This window comes from Megalobrama amblycephala, linkage group LG11, assembly GCF_018812025.1.
Source record: "Megalobrama amblycephala isolate DHTTF-2021 linkage group LG11, ASM1881202v1, whole genome shotgun sequence".
In the NCBI taxonomy this organism is placed as follows: domain Eukaryota; kingdom Metazoa; phylum Chordata; class Actinopteri; order Cypriniformes; family Xenocyprididae; genus Megalobrama; species Megalobrama amblycephala.
In genome coordinates, this window is record NC_063054.1 from 31,948,412 (window position 1) to 31,968,402 (window position 19,991).

The 19,991-nt window shown below is 37.0% G+C and overlaps 2 protein-coding genes across 4 annotated transcripts in view; both read left to right on the forward strand.

The window, feature by feature from the left end:
• si:ch211-243j20.2 (uridine-cytidine kinase-like 1) overlaps positions 1-2,400 on the forward strand; it is a 27,715-nt gene extending 25,315 nt beyond the window's left edge. For both annotated transcript variants that reach the window (XM_048207459.1, XM_048207458.1), the window contains exons 14-15: positions 282-438; positions 518-2,400. In XM_048207459.1, the coding sequence (XP_048063416.1) occupies positions 282-438; positions 518-594 (234 nt within the window). In that variant the 3' untranslated portion in view covers positions 595-2,400. The remainder of the gene's footprint in view (positions 1-281; positions 439-517) is intronic.
• Positions 2,401-2,621: 221 nt separating this feature from the next.
• Positions 2,622-19,991, forward strand: part of mpv17 (mitochondrial inner membrane protein MPV17) — a 28,311-nt gene continuing 10,941 nt past the window's right edge. The window contains exons 1-5 of one of the 2 annotated variants that reach the window (XM_048207468.1): positions 2,622-2,914; positions 3,558-3,665; positions 4,177-4,259; positions 15,441-15,556; positions 18,603-18,695. In XM_048207468.1, coding sequence (XP_048063425.1) covers positions 4,187-4,259; positions 15,441-15,556; positions 18,603-18,695 — 282 coding nt within the window. In that variant the 5' untranslated portion in view covers positions 2,622-2,914; positions 3,558-3,665; positions 4,177-4,186. The remainder of the gene's footprint in view (positions 2,915-3,557; positions 3,666-4,176; positions 4,260-15,440; positions 15,557-18,602; positions 18,696-19,991) is intronic. The other variant, XM_048207467.1, reaches the window with a different exon arrangement.

Consider the following 19,991-nt stretch of genomic DNA (forward strand, 5'->3'; position numbering starts at 1 on the left):
TTTGTCAAATATATTCAAATAGAAAACAGTTATTTTAAATTGTAATAATATTTCACAATATTACTGTTTTTTTACTGTATTTTTAATTAAATAAATGTAGCCTTGGTGAGCAGACGAAACTTCTTTTAAAAACATTAAAAATCTTAGTGGTTCCAAACTTTTGGACTGTACTGTATATATGTGTATATATGTATATATGTATGTGTGTATATATTTACAGACCCTGAAATCTACATTAGTTAAGTTTAAATCAGGGTGATTTACAAACTCATCTGTTACAGGATCACGATGTCCAGGAGGATAAGATCTTCCTGCTCTCTCTGCTCATGGCGGAGATGGGAGTTCACTCAGTGGCCTACGCCTTTCCCAGGGTGCGCATCATCACCACTGCGGTGGACAAGAATGTCAACGATGAGTTTCACATCATTCCAGGGATTGGTAAGAGCTCTTTGATTGCCAAAAACAAAGCAAAAAATGAACATTCAGTATCTCGTAATCCAAAACGATTGCTTCGCAGGTAATTTTGGCGACCGTTACTTTGGGACCGATGCTCCTTCAGACTGGTATGAAAGTGATGACGGCATGGACTACTGAATTTCATCGAGACATGTATGTGAGCAACTCTGTCTGCATGCGTCGGAGAAGGGAACATTTAAGCACTTAATCTCATATGATTGTGGAACCAATGCCCTGCCCTATTTAAGCATAAGCCTTATCGGTTCTTGCTACCGCTTCTTGCAATACTCTGTGCTACACATGTGCCCACGCTCAATACAGGTCAAAGCATCAGCGGACCCCCAAACATGGGCGATTACTGCTCATTAGCTTTCCTCAAAGTGCCCATTTGGCCATCACATTTTGCAGATTTTTCATTACTACTTGAAATAAGAAATGGGAGTGGAATAATGAGGACACACCACAGTTTGTTCATGGGTTTATTTGAAATGGCATACTACCAAACTTACTATTTTTCAGTAGTATAAATAAACAGTATATACTGTCTAGAACACGGTATGTAGAATTGATACATACTCACCAATATTTGTTAGCTGATTTCATGTTGTCTTGGTCCTTTGTATGTATGGCATACATGTGCATTTGATGTGCTTGACCAAACTGACATCTTATCCTAAGTGAAAGAAGTATTTTCAAACGCTTGCAATTTTTTTTCAGCTTCAATTTAACCTGCCTTTAATATTGCAGCTTTGCTAAAACTGTGCAGAAATGTCACCTCGAATAGTAGCCTATGCACAAAGTAGGAAATTTGAGGATTTTGGTCGAACATCATTGTTTACTGCACCGCTGCAGTTCTACTCATAAACAATACATTTATTGTTTAATCTACATTTACTTTGTTGTTTTGGAATTTTTTTCCAATTGATTGGTGTCTTAATGGCTGATAAAATTGTGAAGTGCCAATCAATATATCAGTCTGCTTGGTGGTGTTTGCGTGTATGTAAAAATGTGGGAAATGAATGAAAGGACTTTTGTTAATAGGAAATTAAATTTTAAGTCCAAAGGAATAATTTTCATCTCATCATTGGCTTTAGTATTTAGCTCTACAGTGTCACAGAGGGGAACAAAATCAGGTTTATAGTTTACTTTGCAGCCAGTTTCTGTGTTATATACTTGAATTTTAAAGATAATGTATATTTATTTTTCAGTAGTTTATTTGTCAAGCCTGATTGATAAGAGGCAGTGACGTTGATTTGCAATGACAAAAGTTGAGAAATAATTATTGAAGAACATTTTGGTGGTATTTTAGCAGCAATTAAACCAAGAGAGAACAAAACGTTCTTCTGAACTTTTACTGTTACATGTCATCTTATTTTTTTTAAGCCTGATTATAGTAATAGTGCCATTATGCACATACAGCAGCCTGTGCACTTAAATTTGTCACACTTGCACCCATTGGTGAGTGTAGCACATTATTTCAATGACATTTAATTAAAAATTAATTTGTCTATTTGGTCCCACTTGACAAAATGTACTTGAAATTGACATCTTTGTCTCAGGACCCTCTATGTATTATGTTATTTTTTGTTGTGTGTTTGTTTTCTAATTGTAACTGCCTTTTGGTTTGTTTTTGTTTCGTATACAGCAATTTTATGGCTTGGTTATATGTTATTCTTCTTCTAAAAAAGAAAGCATTGCCAAATATCAGTAATGGATTTCAGACTTCACTACATGGGCAATATTGTTATAAGGAACAATTTTATTTCTCCCCTTTTTCACTCTCCAGAGATGTGTACTGTACATACTAATTTTGTTGTATATGTATGATTACCCTGGTTTATCTGTTTACAAGCTTCAAACTGACCTCCAGTGCTGTAAGCCATTCCACTTATGTTGAACATTTCTGTGTCTGTATAAAAAGCGCAATAAAAATCTTGTGCCTAATGCTCTTTTTTTCTTTATTAATTGCAAAAATGTAAGTATTTAATGTTTGCATGACAAATGTGCCCTGTCCGCAAAACGCATTTACTGCTAGCTCTTTTAAAAAATAAATAAAATGTAAGTACTCTTTGCAGCGCGTCATTATTTTTAGTTGGTAATTTCAATTCTAATTTTTATTCTAATTTAAGACTTTTAAACTATCACCGGACTTTTATTTTGAAACATCTTGTTGCGCTTTGAACCGTTTGTTTGCTTCTCACTGCACACTCGAGCATCACGCTATATTGATGACTTTGGAGTAAATTGAATTGTCAAACACCTATCAAGTTGTCCTGATACAAGACATACAAACGACTTAACTCCGCGTGTGCGTTTAAACTTCAGCCGCATCTTCTGAAGTCACTTTCTGTCGTCTTTTGAATTTGTTGACTTTGAAAGCAGTATTCATACCGCTTTAATTTCACCAACGCCAAAATCTCGTTGAAACTCATTGAAGCAGTTCTGTTTACGTGACAAGGTAGGACTACACTTCTGTCTAACATAAAGCACCGGTTAAATTGTTTGTGCAAGAGTCGTAAAATAAATAAAAAATTACGAAAGACGTAACGTTACTGGGCACTTGAGGGGGGACTGTTGGACGAAAATGAATTAAACATAGGAAAATAAATATGTACATTGGATGAGACATTCTTAGTTTTGTATGTCACTAAAGTAAGAAGCAGATTTGCCCTTATCCGACTGTGTAAAACATAAATATTCGTTTTGTTTTGAAGTTTGGAAATGTATCATGATTTGTGGCACGCGCACTGCACGCGCCTTGATCAGCCAGAGCGCGCGTCTCTCATCACTGTACGAATGCAACGGAGCTTTATGAAATCAGGGTTGTTCAGTACGGACCGTACTGTTAACTGCTGTACAATACTTTTTTGACAGAGTTTCATACTATTCAGCGGCGCAGCAACGCCAGAACTAAATTTAAAGCGCAAAACAAACGCAATTGTGTAAGTTAATCCGATTCCCGAATAAATGACTCTTATGAGCCGATTCTTTTTAGTGAATCAAAAACGTACAACGCGACCTTGTAGTCCGATTTCCAAATGAATGACTGTTATGAACCGGTTCTTTGTCATAGAATATTGTTATTTCATATTTTATGACAGGGGTTCTCAAAACTGGCCCAAGAGGTCAACTTTCCTGCTCCCACCCTAATCAAACACACATGAACAAGCTAATCAAGGTCTTCAGTATTACTAGACATTTGCAAGAAGGTGAGTTTAATCAAGGTTTAGGATAAACTCTGCAGGAAAGTGGATCTCGAGGGCCTTAGTTGTTTTATGACTATACTTATTATATCCTTTATTTGTAAAGTCAGTGTATTATTTGATGCTTTATGCTTTACATTTCTTAATAATGTTCTTTTTCTTTTGTTTTTTAGTTTTGCACTGTTCTAAATTTGCACCGTTTTAACTGGAAGCTGGAAATACTTTTGTAATGTAAAAATATTTTTCATGGCAATAAAGCACCTTATAACTGAACCTAAAAACTGAATCAGAAACATATAGCATACCACAAATTTTGATTTGTAGACAGTAAATAATTACATATTGCATGAACTGAAAAGAGATATTTGTTTGAATATTTTTCTTTCAATAAATGAGTGCCATGATATTATTCTTGCCAGCCACATAATAATTTAGCTATTGCTCAAGTTGTCAGATATTTTCAATTTCCATTGCAGTTTCCATTGTAGTAATTTCAGTGGTCTTGTGTTTATCTTAGACTTTGTCCCATGGCGGGTCTTTGGAGGTCTTATCAGGTGCTGATAGCCAAACGTCCATTGACAGTGCAGATTATAACTGCTGGTAAGAGCTGGATTCTTCTCTTCGCAGCCCCCCCCCCCCCCCCCCCCCCTTTTTTTTTTTTTTTTAGCCCTGTAGTTGGTTCCCAATTCCCTTTAGGTCAACTCTATCTCAGACGCTACTGATTAAATATTTACCTTTCCTGTTAACACTATTACTTCTAAACAGCAGGATTGTTTTTGAGCGTCAATAATAGATCAGCCACATAAACATCGGAAAGCCCTTCTTAGCAACAGTCTGCTTAACTGTTTGCTTGAACTTTGTCACTGTGGGTTTTACAGGGTGGGAGTATAGATTAAGCGGCGAAGTCTATTTCAAGATTTTGGTTAGGTTATTTTAACTGTTAAATGCTATTAAATGCAGATTTTAATTTTTGAAACAGGAACGCTCACATTATCTATCTATCTACGTTATGTTTTTATTTAAAAATAATAGCCCTGTCATGAATTAAGAATTTTAGTTTTGCAGCAATTGTACCAGAAGATGGCAGCACAAAACAGCATGTTAATGAATGGTTGAAAGTCCAATGTCTTGTCAAGTTGTTCTGCTGGAGACTTTCATATGATGAGGAATCAATTTCTTTTACCTTTTGAGATCAGAGTTCAATGTACTGTGGAAACATAGTGAAAATTTCAGAACTTAAGTTCAGTTCAAAAAGGCTATTGAAACCAAGCAATTGGGGGAAAATGTTCTAAAAGTCTGAAGCCTTTTTTGTTTTTTGTTTATTTGTTTGTTTGTTTTTTAAGATGACACAGGGAGTGTAAAATTTATTTGAAAACAATCACTCATTTTGCAGTTCCATTTGGTGACGCTGTAGTACACACTTTAATTTCATGTGTGATTACTGTGCATTAACTAATCACGTTTGACTGAAATGTTTTCACCATGTTTAACAAAATGAGTGAATGAGAGTACATTTTATTGTTAATCAATGAGCCTGCTTAAACAAGCTGTTGGGTGTATTATGAGTCATTCAAACTGTAACATTAGGATTAATTAGTGCTTGGCTAGACTGCCATTAACAACTTGGCCAAAATGCTTAAAATCACCAGTGGCCTCATGTCGCAGAGCGATTGAGGATGCAAGTTTATGTAATCAAGATTACAGACATGAGCTATGATTCATCGCCTTTGTTTTCCACATCAGGGAGTGCTTGAATATTTATAGAAACTTTAGCCCTATGGGTATAGGTTTAATATTAGACAGCAAGACGCTTTAAATGACAGGGAAGCGGGGTTATTTCAAAATTAAATAACTGGATGGTCGTGTGACACGGCGCTTATTCACAGACCAAGGGACACGATCTTACCTTCAAATAAATCGAAAGCAATAAAACTTGGCATTCTCGGGCAAGGTGAAAAACTTTAGTGAGTCGGAAGTTCAAGGTTAAGTTATTTTTTTAGTTATTTTTCATAAGCCAGTTTAATATACAGAGTAAACTATTTGTAGGTTGTTTGAGCATCCCGATCAGCCCAACAAATGACATGAGTTTAGGGCGAGGCTATCTTTTTTCCTGACCAATGGCAGACAGGGGTTTGAAAAGAGACATTATTTTAATTATATAATTTTTTTAAATTAATATAATCTGAAAAGAAATCTGATTTAGTTACATTGGATGTACACTGCTGTTCTAAAGTCTTTTTCAATGCTTTTGAAACAAGTCTCTTATGTGCTGCATTTATCTGATCAAAAATACAGTAAAACAGTAATATTGTGATTATATTAAAATAATAATAAATTATAAAGTTTTTTTTTTTGTGATGGCAGAGCTAAATTGTCAGCAGTCTTGAATTGTCAGCAGTCACATGTTCCTTCAGAAATCATTATAACATGCTTAAAGGCACAATATGTAAGATTTTTGGATTCAAATATCCAAAAAACACTAGAACAGTGTTATATGTTTTGTTGACGTATCCCAGATGTTTCCAAGAATGTTTAAATCTTTAATCAAGTGGCTGACATAGCATAATCATAATTTTCAACACACTCTAATGTATCTAATATGATAAACAGCGCGGTGTTACCTCATACCCTTGCCTGGAAGAAGCAGAAGCGGCTACTGTGTCTTAAAGGGTTAGTTCACCCAAAAATGAAATTTATGTCATTAATGACTGACCCTCATGTCGTTCCAAACCCGTAAGACCTCCGTTCATCTTCGGAACACAGTTTAAGGTATTTTAGATTTAGTCCGAGAGCTTTCTGTCCCTCCATTGAAAGTGTTTGTACGGTAGACTGTCCATGTCCAGAAAGGCAATAAAAACATCATCAAAGTAGTCCATGTGACATCAGTGGGTTAGTTAGAATTTTTTGAAGCATCGAAAATACATTTTGGTCCAAAAATAACAAAAACTACGACTTTATTCAGCATTGTATTCTCTTCCGGAATCCTTTCCATTGAATTGATTCCATTGAATCCTGTCATCTGTCGGCGTTGGTAATGCACTTTTACGTCGTTGTTTTTGGCGATTAGGACATCCGCGACATGCACACTTACGCACCATTTAAAAAAATATAGCAATACCAAAATACAAACAATGTAGAATAGCTTGAATACAGCGTGCGTCTCCCTCAGACTGTAAACGAAGCTCGGGTGCACCGGATAACACGTCAGCAGCGTCACTGCGGAGTCGTGAACCCGGATTGACAACAGAACCAGAAGAGAATACAATGCTGAATAAAGTCGTAGTTTTTGTTATTTTTGGACCAAAATGTATTTTCGATGCTTCAAAAACTTCTAATTAACTCACTGATGTCACATGGACTACTTTGATGTTTTTATTACCTTTCTGGACATGGACAGTCTACCGTACAAACACTTTCAATGGAGGGACAGAAAGCTCTCGGACTAAATCTAAAATATCTTAAACTGTGTTCCAAAGATGAACGGAGGTCTTACGGGTTTGGAACGACATGAGGGTGAGTCATTAATGACATAATTTTCATTTTTGGGTAAACTAACCCTTTAATAAATGTTCCGCTGTTCTCGAGCTGTGTGTCCAACTCATATCTCATTAGCAATCGCTCCAGCAGCCTCATTCCGCTCCAACATCACTCAGCCCTGCTCTGTTTCATACTACAGTAATGTTAGTAATCTTATCCTTGAATATGATTCCCGAGTCCATTCCCGATTCTTTTCCACCAACTGTGAGGTGAAGACAACAACTCCCAAGATTCCGCGCTCAAGCTCAGCGTCATCAAGCTACCCCTTTGTATTGAATAGGCGACCTCTAGTGGTGAAACTTTACATATTGTGCCTTTAATTGGTGCTCAAGAAACGTTTCTTATTGTCACAATTTAAAACATTTGTGCTGTCATATATTTTTATGAACATAAACATTTTATACATTTACATTTTTTTTCAGTATTCTTTGATGAATAGAAAGTTCAAAAGAACATTTAAATCATTTTTTAGACATTCTCATTTAAAGGGTTAGTTCACCCAAAAATGAAAATTCTGTCATTTATTACTCACCCTCATGTCGTTCCAAACACGTAAGAACTTAATTCATCTTCAGAACACAAATTAAGATATTTTGATGAAATCCGAGAGGTTTTTTAATCCTCCCTTGAAAGCAACAAAATGTCCAGAAAAGTAGTAAAAAAATTGTTAAAATAGTCAACGTGACTGCGCAGTTGGCGCAGTGCTGTGTTTCCGTATTTACGTCCGAACGCTGGCTGATGATTGGCCGGCTCCTGTGACAGCATCACACGCATGCCTCGTGCTGCTCAAGTGAACAGGCGTCGGCCAATACTGTCGTCGTTCGGACTTAGAACCTGGAAGTGCTGCAACGAAAATAGCATAGCAGAATGACAGGGGAGAGATGAATTTGTTGAATAAAGTCGTTATTTTTGTTTTGTTTTTGCGCACAAAACATATTCTCGTCTCTTAATAACATTAAGATTGAACCACTGTAGTCACGTTGACTATTTTAACAATGTTTTTACTACTTTTGTGGACCTTGAATGTGGTCTCGGATTTCATCAAAAATATCTTAATTTGTGTTCCGAAGATGAACGAAGGTCTTACAGGTGTGAAACGACATGAGGGTGAGTAATTAATGACAAAAATTTAATTTTGCGTGAACTAACCCTTTAAGATGGCTGAACAAACACCCTGTGAAGTCCTCACAACAGGCTGATGGGAATATACCCAATTGTTTTTGCAATTCGGTTTATTTGCCACTCGTGGCACAGAAATTACACACTTCAGCTTTAAACGATGCACTTGGTTGAAGTGATAAATGGATTTATTTATAACAGCTACAGATGTGACGAGGAAGAGATTAATGAGTGAATGAATAAATGAATGAATGGAGGGGATGAAGGCGCTACATTTCCGTTTTCAAGTCATTAGCGATGCATTAACCCCATAATCTGTGCTAAATGTAGAACCGAAAAAATCAATGTCATCCAAAGAGGGCAAATCTGAACGAATGGGGCTTGAATGTGTTTACTGTAGCCCAGGTAAGCCATGTCACACCGGTCTCATCAGCTAAATGGGTAGGGTTGCCGTAGCCTGCAGCTGGTCCCCACGGAGAACGTGCAGATCCCTGCCAAATTGATCACAGATAATTTCACTAAGCACAAGATGCGTCAATCAGGGCTGTTCTTCCCCTGAGACTCTCCTCAAGGACAGACGGTGGGAAGTGTTGTGCTGACATCAGCATATTTCGAGATGCATTAAGCATAGATGAGTGCCATACTCCAGTTGGCACGAGGTACAGGGCAGATTGCACCTGAGTGTGTGGTAAATTGCATTTTATTTGGCACCACGTAATGGCAAACGACCATGTTTATGTTTGGTTGGGATGGTCGTCTTTGTTAATATAGATAAATGGACACTGTTTTCCTGTGAAATTGCTGTTTTCTTGTTCTTTGTTCATGGAATATAACTTTTAAGTGCCTATTTTTCATGGTACAAATGCAAACGTCCTCCCAGAACAGTTTGTTCTTAACAGATGTTTTAAGAGTTTACTCTTCGGCGCTTCTCAACCTGTTACCGTCAAGTTGAACCAAGAAGTGGAAAACATAAGTGTTTATTATCACTTCACAACATGCTGTTAGCTCTCACTCAGCCTCTGCCCTCCTGTCTGCGTGGTTCTGCCTGCCATGATCAATAAGCTGGTGCTGTTTTGATAAGATGACCCTGTAAAAGCATGGCAAAGGTTTCTGGCTTTTTTCAGTCTGCTATACTGGATTATTAGTCTTTCCTTGACATTTTATGAAAAGGTTAGGTCACTTAAAAGGGGCTGCGTTGCCTCGCTGGGTTCTGTCGTTAAGGCAGAATGTCCTTTGTAAACCATGATATTTGGGCAAGTGTGAGGAAGCAGCTGTCCTCTAAATTTAAAGGCAGTTGTGTTTTTTTTTATGTGTTGCTCCATTTCTCCTCCCTGGCAGTTCTGTATTTGGCTGCAGCCTGCAGAAGAATTTTTTTTTTTTTTTTTTTTTTTTTTTTTAAGGATCCTGCAATTTAGCCAGTCAAGGTGAAGCGTGATGAGTGTTTAGAGATCAGGGGGTACTGATGTGGAAACATAGTTGTCATTGACTTTATATAGCTGTGTTTTCGTTAGGTATGCATAGGCCTATATAAAAATTCTGGAAGATAACAATATTAATGTTATGGCGGATAATCGAGATGATGGTGGATATTATAGGTTTGTTATCACTTCTTATTTAAGTGATAAGCCAATAAATGATATAATGGATATTTCATACATGCTAACATTCAAAAGTTCAGGTAAAATTTTGTTTTTGAAAGAAATTAATTTTTTATCAGCAAGGATGCATTAAAAAAGTGACAATAAATACATTTATAATGTTACAAAAGTTTATTAAAAAAAAAAAAGTGTTCTTTTGAACTTTCTATTCTACAAAGAATCCTGAAAATCATGGTTTCCATAAAAATATTATGCAGCATAAATGTTTTTACCATTGATAATAGCAATAATGGCTGCTGAAAATTCAGTTTTGCCATCACAGGAATAAATTACATTTTAAAATATACTAGAATTGAAAACAGTTATTTTAAATGGTAATGTTTCAGAAAATGTTTACTTTATTTTTGAACAAATAAATGCAGCCTTGGTGAGCATAAGAAACAAAATCTTCAAAAGCAAAATCTTACCAACCCCAAACCTTTGAATGTTATAGGTTTAGGTATAGGTTGAGTGAATTCCCAGTATATATATATATACTGTTATAATGGCTGTTGTATATTACTATTTTTGCAATTATTTGTTTCAAATAGTGGACTAGTCACAGATAATTACTTTTATGTTACGACATATACCCAATATGATGTTCTTTTTTTCTTTTCTTTTTTTTTGGGCAAAAAAGTTTGCTTCCATGGACCGAATCACCAAATACATATAATACTAATTTAAAACCCTGTTAATCTTAACTTCAGAGGTTTGTGAACTTGCAGCTTACTCAGGGCTTTCTGTGAACTCAGTGGTATTTCTGAAGAAACAAATCTAGAACAGTGTTAGTGTCACAAACCCACTGCTGGTACCATCAGTCCAGTGCCTGTGTACACTTAGTCATGTCATAACACTGAGTCACTATATCAGTGTTTGTGGTGGAGCACACGGCCGGTGCTTGTAAAATGTGATCGGAGAGTCCAGCGTGTTTCTCTCACAGATCAGAAAAGGCTTCGCCTGCTGTGTTTGTGTGGGGTTGAGTGAGAGCGTGACACAGTCTTTCTGTTGGTGGATCACCCCGCTGTGCCCGTTAACAACCTGCTGGAGAGAGACCAGAGATCCCAGCATCCTCCTCTCCAAGGCATTTCATCTCACACCGCCCTCCTACTATGGCATGCTGTGTACAATAGCGGCTTCTCTCCAGCTCGCCATATTTTTTGAACAATGACCTCAGAAGTTGTTCCACCTGATTCAGGTTTTATTGCGTCAGAATAGTTGGAGATATCTTATGTTGTGTATTGTAGTAGTGTGTATAATATATATATATATATATATATATATATATATATATATATATATATATATATATATATATATATATATATATATATATATATATATATATATGTATGTATATGAGTGAGTGAGTGAGTGTGTGTGTGTATATAAAATAATGTATATGTGAGTAACTGTTATAAATTATACTGTACCTATAGAAAATCATCATACCCCTTTGAAATAGTTACTTTATTTGTCATACTGCCTGAAATCAATACCCAAACTTTTTCAGCATACTTACAAAGTTTGCCTTACCACATCAAAGTAATAAAAGAAAAAGCAACAGTTCTGAAAATTAATTTAAAAAAAACTAGAATAACAGGGTTGGATGTCATAAGTCCCCTGATTTAATACTTCATAGAGCCACCTTTTGCTTTACAGCCATTAATCTTTTTGGATATGTCTGTACTAGCTTTGCACACCTAGATTGGGGAATATTTGCCCATTTTTCCTCGCAGAATTGCTTAAGGTCATTCAGATTCCAAGGTGAGCAGCAATAGACTGCTCTCTTCAAGTTCATCCACAGACTTCGGATTTAAGTCAGGGCTCAGACTTGGCCACTCAAAGACATCCACCTTCCTATCCTTAAGCCATTGCATTGTTTTTTTGGCGGTATGTTTAGGATCATTGTCGTGTTGGCAGGTGAATGACCTGCCCATCTTCAGCTGTCTAGCAGAGAGATGCAGATTTTCCTCAAGAATTTGGATGTACTTGGTAGCATCCGTTTTCCCTTCAATCCTGACCAATCGCCCAGTCCCGCTGAAGAGAAACACCCCTGTTACGCTGTAACAAGGACACCTTAAAATAAAGTGTATAATATATTTATATATTTATATTTATAATTGTATAATATATCAGTTGAATTGAATGGTCTCAGCGTGACAGTCCACACAGGCATGTGTGGGGAAAAAAAGGAAAGAAATCTCCTTTGTAATGGGTTCTATTGGTTTTATTTCTTTTATTGAGGTTTGTATTCGTTTTGGGCTTCCGAAACATGTCAATATCCAGTGAGGTCTCTGTTTATGCGCACATGCATAATGCATGGCTCTGTTTGCTGCCCTCATGGCTTTGACTGCAGACGATCGAAGTGTGTGTGAAGAGAAAGGAGACCTGTGACATTTCCAGCAGTTAGGAGGAAACAGCTCTGTCAATGTGATTGGCACACAGTGTGTGTGTGAAAATGGGGAGAAGGTGATGAGCTGCAGTCTATCTAAAGCTTTCCATCACTCATATTCAACAGCTTTTGTTCATTCAATGTTTCCTCAGGGATGAATGGATGAACACACACACACACACACACACACATTCAGTAGTGGCCAAAAGTGGTGTCCGGAGAGGATATGTCCTTTTATTGACACTTCAGGTTCAACTAAACTATCAAAACATGAGGAGTAAATGACAAAATTGTTAAATAATTAAATATGGTTTTTTTGTATTATGAAAAAAAAAAAAAAAAAGGCATAGAAAATAAAAATCTCAATGGAAATTAAGCATGCATCTGACTGCAGTGTAATCATCAGTTATTAATATTTTAGTTTGTTCTCCCTTGTTTTTGATTACAGATGGCATTCTTCTGGGCATTGACTCACTATACTTTGTGCATGTGTCATGCTTAACTTCTTTCCAATCCTGCTTAAGATCTTCCCAAGTTGAGTTTCACTGTAAAATGCATGGTGTATCACAATTTAGGATACAAAGATTTTCAGTATACTGAGGAGGCCGCTTGAAGACTTCAAAATGCTAAGCATGAACACTTTCATTCTGCGCAACTTTGTTGCATTGCGGTGTGTTTAGGAACGTTGTCATGTTGAAAAATACACATTTGATCTCAAAACGGATCCTCCATACTTGGCTACGCTGTGTTCAGCAGAATTCCCAAGTGTTGGTCCATTTCCAAAGTGCCTGCGACCTAGTAGATCCTTCCAACACCTGCTGCAGACATGCATCCCCAATACCATTACGTTTCCCCTGCCGTAGCGCCACGCATTCATTTGGTATTAAAACACTCCATTCGTCTTCCACGAACATACCTGACACCATCCAATGCTAGGTTGTTAAATTTTGACATGTTGGACTGCCGAACACAGCTCCAATCTTCCACACTCCAGTCCTTATTTCCTTTGACAAATGCAAGGTATTTTTTTGCAGTAGGTAAAACTAATAAATGGTTTCTTTGCTGGTACACAACCTCTCATTCAAGCCTCTTAAAGTCGTTGATGTACAGTCCAAGATGAAATAGGTGGTTGGAGGTCTCATCCAGGTCTTTAGAAGCTGTTTTGATGTGGTCCCACATTCAATAGATTTTCATTCTCCTTTCAAAATGCATACTAGCCTTCCCTGACCAGCCACTGCTCTTTACATTCTGCTTGGTAGTGGCCTCACTGTGCTTGGAAATAATTCTGTGGACATTGTGACCATTCACGTCCAGCACATGAGCAATATCCAAGAACGATTGACCAGATTTAGCCATTTTAACAATATCCTCCTTGGTTGCAGAGGACAGCTCCTTCCATTTGCCATTTTGTCTAAGACCCACAAAATAACATCTAATAATATAGCTAATGCATGCCACATAGTGATTTATTGATATATAGCCTGGGAATAATGAGTGCACACTTGGTATGTCCACTTGGCCCAAAATGACACAATTCACACAGTTCCTTATGTTTTATTTGCATCATGATACAATTAGATGCTCCAGGCACAAATTGACAACATGCATACAAAATATTTAATAAATAGTTAAAATAAGTTTGAATAAAGTGCGAAGAAGCCAATTTTCCTAGGTCGGACATCACTTTTGGTCACTACGGTACTCGTGCACACACTTTGAAACTTTAGGGTGTTAACAAGTCTCTGTTGGTTTAATTGTTTAAACACTTTGAGATTAATTTATGCATGCATCCACTAACAGTGCGAATGGACGGTACTAAAGACTGAAGGCTTTTCAAATTGGTCTGTAAGGAAAAGTGTTTGCAAATATACCTTGCATCAGGGCACATTGTGGAACTTTTGTAAAATGTTGATTAATAAATGAGTTTTGTATTACTTTCTAACTCTACAATGGATTAAAATGTTTCCAAAGTGTTCTCAAAAATATGTTGCATGGCTTGTCTGACTAATCGTGTTTTACAGGATAACATCTGTCCCTGCTATTAGGAAACAACCTCCTGTAGTGTTCCTAAGGGGGTCTCGATGCAATGTGAGATTTACAATGTGACATTTAAAGGTCATTGTGGGGTGACTGGATGGATTTCTTGAAGTCTTTGCGTCTTCGGTTTACTATATTTATGACCTCAGGTATTTTGAGTTCTCGACTGTTATTTTTATACATTTAGTAATGAATGTTTGAATCATTGAAGAAGAAGAATTGTGTGTAATTAGGTTAGTACATGGTAGAATTGGTAAAAACAAAATTGTATAAAATGTATATTTAACGAGCTAAAGATTATGAAAGATTGTGCTGAACAAAGTTTCCGATCTGTAATGTTTTTATTAAAAGACTTTTATCCTTTCCAAGGCTGCAGTAATATTGTGAAGTTTAATTACAATTTAAAATAATTGTTTTCTATTTTAATATACTTTAAAAAATGCTGTAATATACTGTAATTTATTCCTGTGATGGCAAAGCTGTATTGTCAGCAGCCATTAGTCCAGTCTTCAGTGTCACATGATCCTTCAGAAATCATTCTAATATGCTGATCTGGTGCTCAAAAAATATTTCTTATTTTTATCAATGTTGAAAACAGTTTTGCTGCTTAAAATGTTTGTGGAAGCCTCAATAATTTTTTTCTGGATTCTTTGAAAGTTCAAAAGAACAGCATTTATTTCAGACAAAAATCTTTTGTAACATTATAAATGTCTTTACTGTCAATTTTGATAAGTTGAATTAATGCATTTTTTCCCCTGAATAATAGTACTAATTTAATTTAAAAAAACATACTGACCCCAAACTTTGGAACGATAGTGTAAATAAAAGTCCAAAGGTCAAAAAGTCAGGATTTGTTATCCTTTACAACTTCTTTCTGTTACCCTTTAGCCTCTCTTCTCAGTCAGTATGGAGTGAATGGGGCAGCAAAAATCTGAAAGAGTCTTTCTTGTCAATTCTTTTTGGCATGATTACCTGAGTGCAGGCCTTCACACTGGGCAGTGGGGGCAAACAGATGCCTGAATGGCTCCCCCTCATTTTTTTCTCCCTCTCTTCCAGGCTCTCTGGTGGGTGTGGGTGATGTCATTTCCCAGCAGCTGATTGAGCGCCGTGGTCTGGCCAATCACAGCGTGAGACGCACCGCAAAGATGATGAGCATTGGCTTCTTCTTTGTCGTAAGTCTCCTGTGATTCTGTTCCATTTTCATATGTGTTTCTCTTGAGATGCTCCAGCTTTGAGTGTTAAAAAAAAACAACTGAAGCTTTTCATGGCTTTTCAAAACAGACCAAAAATGTCTTTAATGTTATATAATTGTGATTTTTATGTTTTGTATAATTTATTCTCTTGCAAAAATTCATTAAAATACAAGCTTTCGAGAAAGATACTTTTTGGCCCAGAATGATGTAGCCCATACGGTAATCTCATGTGGATGGCCACAGTTCATGCACTAGTGTACATGCACTATATTGCCAAAAGTATTGGGACACCCCTCCAAATCATTGAATTCAGGATTTCCAATCACTTCCATGGCCACAGGTGTATAAAATCAAGCACCTAGGCATGCTGACTGCTTCTACCAACATTTGTGAAAGAATGGGTCGCTCTCAGGAGCTCAGTGAATTCAAGCGTGGTACCGTGGTAGGTTGCCACCTGTGCAGTAAGTCCATTCGTGAAATTTCCTCACTACTAAATATTCCACGGTCAACTGTTAGTGGTATCATAAAGTGGAAGCAATTGGAAACAACAGCAACTCAGCCACAAAGTGGTAGGCCATGTAAAATCACAGAGCGGGGTCAGCGCATGCTGAGGCGCACAGTGCGCAGAAGTTGCCAACTTTCTGCAGAGTCAGTATCTACAGACCTCCAAACTTCGTGTGGCCTTCAGATTAGCTCAAGAACAGTGCGTAAAGAGCTTCATGGAATGGGTTTCCATGGCCAAGCAGTGGCATCCAAGCCTTACATCACCAAGTGCAATGCAAAGCATCGGATGCAGTGGTGTAAAGCACGCTGCCACTGGACTCTAGAGCAGTGGAGACGTGTTCTCTGGAGTGACAAATCACCCTTCTCTGTTTGGCAATACGACTGATGAGTCTGGGTTTGGCAGTTGCCAGGAGAACGGTACTTGCCTGACTGCATTGTGCCAAGTGTAAAGTTTTGTGGAGGAGGATTATGGTGTGGGGTTGTTTTTCAGGTGTTGGGCTTGGCAACACCTGAAAAACACCTTAACACCTTAACCCTACGGATTAAGAATGGGATGTCATTAAAGTTAATTTGCATGTAAAGGCAGGCATCCCAAAACTTTTGACAATATAGTGTACATGCATTTTAGAGGCTGAAATCTGACATACAGTTTGTGGTCGGTAAGATTTTTTTTTGTCTCATTAAGTCTCTTATATTCATCAAGGCTACATTTCTTTAATCAGAAATTACAATAATAGTAGTAAAAACAATAATATTGCAAAATATTATTACAGTTTAAAATAACTGTTGTATATTTGAAAATATTTCAAATGTAATTTATTCCTGCGATGGTAAAGCACAATTTTCAGCAGCCATTACTCCTATATGATTTTCAGAAATCATTGTAATGTTGATTTGTTTCTCAAGTAACTTTATCGTCGTTGCACTGCTTAATATTCTTGCATAAACCATGATAAAAAAAATTTCCTGGAAAATTTAAAAGAACAGCATTTATTTGAAATAGAAATCTTTTAAAACATTATAAATGTCTTTACTCACACATTTGATCAATTTAATGCATCCTCGCTGAATAAAAGAATTCATTTCTTTTAAATTTTTTGTTTTTGAATGGTAGTATGTACCATGCTTTAACAATCGCTTTTTACAATAAATTTCAAATGATGGCATGACTGTTAATTAAGATACATAAACCTTGCAAACGTGGGCAAATCCTGAGATTTATTTCATTCTCAAAAGCACTCGCTGTTTCAACCTGGAATTAGAAACAACTTTATTTCCTGATGTAATCAGATTAGATTTTTCCCACTGCTGATGTTAACCAGAAAACTCTTGGCTCCTTGCTTTACATTAGATAATAATAATACAATTTCACAAAGATAAAAAAGCTAAGCATTTTTTTGCAAAATGTCACTAAGTGCAAATTTTTACATGTCTGTTGTGTTACGGCCATTACAGATCATGCGAAGAGTGTAATTTGTTGGAACAGGTAATGAAGTTGCATAGCTGCATGCAGTGATTGACATATTGAGCCTCCTGATCTTCCCTTCCTCCCTGACACACACACACACACACACACACACACACACACACACACACACACACACACACACACACACACACACACACAATGCACTAATGCACTTGTTCTGTTCAAATGACTTGAGGACTAATCTGCAAATGGCCTGTATGATTCAAAGCTTTTACAAGTCTGAGCACACTCAATTCAGCCTTTTAAACATCATACTTCAGTCATTATTATTAGTGCAGTAAGAACCGCTGTTAGAACAGAAGAGTGAACCATAGGTCAGAACTTAAGGTAACAGTTTGTCCTGCATCTCCTGAAATGAAATCTGTGAAAGATTTTCTGTCCATTGAGCTGTAATTATGTTGCATTTATGACGTGCTTATTTTCTGTGGCAGTTTATGGTTATAGGCTGTGTTCTTATTGCCCAATCAACCGAATTAAGCAAAGGCTCAGTATTAATCATTTTATGTGTCATATGGCATCCTTTGTTTTGCTAAAAGGACAGGAAAGAATGCAGAAAGATGGCACACAGCTGTTATATTTTCACTGTGCATAGAAAAATGACAAACGTCTTCTCAAACAAGTGCACAGCTGTTTGTTAAAGACGCCCATATGCATAATTTAGCATTGGTGGGTGATTTTACATCGATGCTGCTGAACCACAAATTATAATTGCATTAAAAGAGAGATTTACCGAAGAATAAATCTGTCATCGTTGACTGAAACACCCCCGGTAGACACTGTTTGACACATTTATTGATCAGTTTGCTAATCAGGCCCAGACTGAAACCACACTGGGAAACAAAAAGAAAGCTCATTAATTCACAGAGGATTGGAGCTAATTACAGCCCGCTGTTTTCATAATCACGTCATAAACAAATGAAACCACTGGCACGGCCTCGATGTTCTGAGCTTGTGTTCTTGATTGTTTACTGAGGTGTTTGAATTTTTTTTAATGTGCTACACATATTTAATGATGTTTTCTGTGTTTTGAAGGGTCCAGTGGTCAGTGGATGGTACAAGGTGCTGGATAAACTTGTTACTGGTGGTACTAAAAGTGCAGCTCTGAAGAAAATGCTGGTTGACCAGGTGAGCAATGTATTGCAGTTTTTTTTTTTTACGTTATATATATATATACACACACACACACACTGTCTGGCCAAAATAAGCCGCTGTTTAGATTTAAATAGGCAAATGCTTAAGAGTCTATGATTGAGTGATTACTATGTTTCTAGCATGTTTTATGTTTGGCAACAGTTCTTCTTATCCTAATTCATGAACAAATTGAAAGTCTTTGGGATGTGCTGGAAATAACATCACAACATTTATTTCCATCAAGAGGTGTATCAATTTTTGGTCAAGATCTTGTATTAACAGTACAAGAGGTAAGCACTCTGTAAAGTCTACTCCAGCACATCCCAAAGACTTTCAATGAATTTAAGGTGTGGACTCATGGTACCAATTCATGTGTGAAAATGATTCTTCATGCTCCCTCCCAACAATTCTTTCACAATTACGGAATGCGCGTTCTGTGTCGGAATGTCTGTTTTTCTTTTGATCTTTGTGATCCCGCCCACTGCCAATTTACCCAATAGTATTAGGACACCCCGAGTTGCCAGTTGGCTGAAAATCGCATTGCAGCCATGGAAGCAAACAAACGAACTCTGTCAGAGATTGCAGATTCTACCCAACTTAAAATCCATATGTCCAGAGACATATTAAACATGGATAAATCTACTCATCAACTTACAGAGTAAAGGTTTTTGCAAACTGAGTCTGAAATTTTCGCACGGGAAAATATAAATACGACCTCACGTTGTCAATCACGTTTACACACTGGCTGAAATCCGTCATTGAAAAAAATTCAGATCTGATTAAATTTTCTTCGTGTTTTGCATCCATAGCAAGCATTTTGAGAGGTGTTTTGACAATTTAGAGCCACCGTACAAGCGAACGCCAAAATCCAGAATGGCGTCTGACAAGTTGATCCACTTGCATCGCAGCACAAAGCACTGTATGACAAACAAAGTGCAGAATACATATATATTGGTGGTCCTCTTTTTAATATGTAGCTCCAGTATTGCTAGCAAAGCATCAAACTGAGCCACTGAAATCCTGAAGTAAACTTTGAATCGCTCGGGATAATTCCACTCTACGCAATCTCAGGATTGAATGGACCCAATATTTCCTCTTTGTTTTTCTCTTTTTAAGAAGAGAGAGGACAACAAAATCATCCTCACTGCTTGAAGACTCCATTTTGTATTGTTTTGCGAATTCTTTCGCAGCGGATTAATTAATACTCATAAGACTCAGTGTGCAAGGTTTGTGTGCGTGATGAAATTTGTAGGATGATGAATACGAAAAAACGCATACGAAAATTTCGGA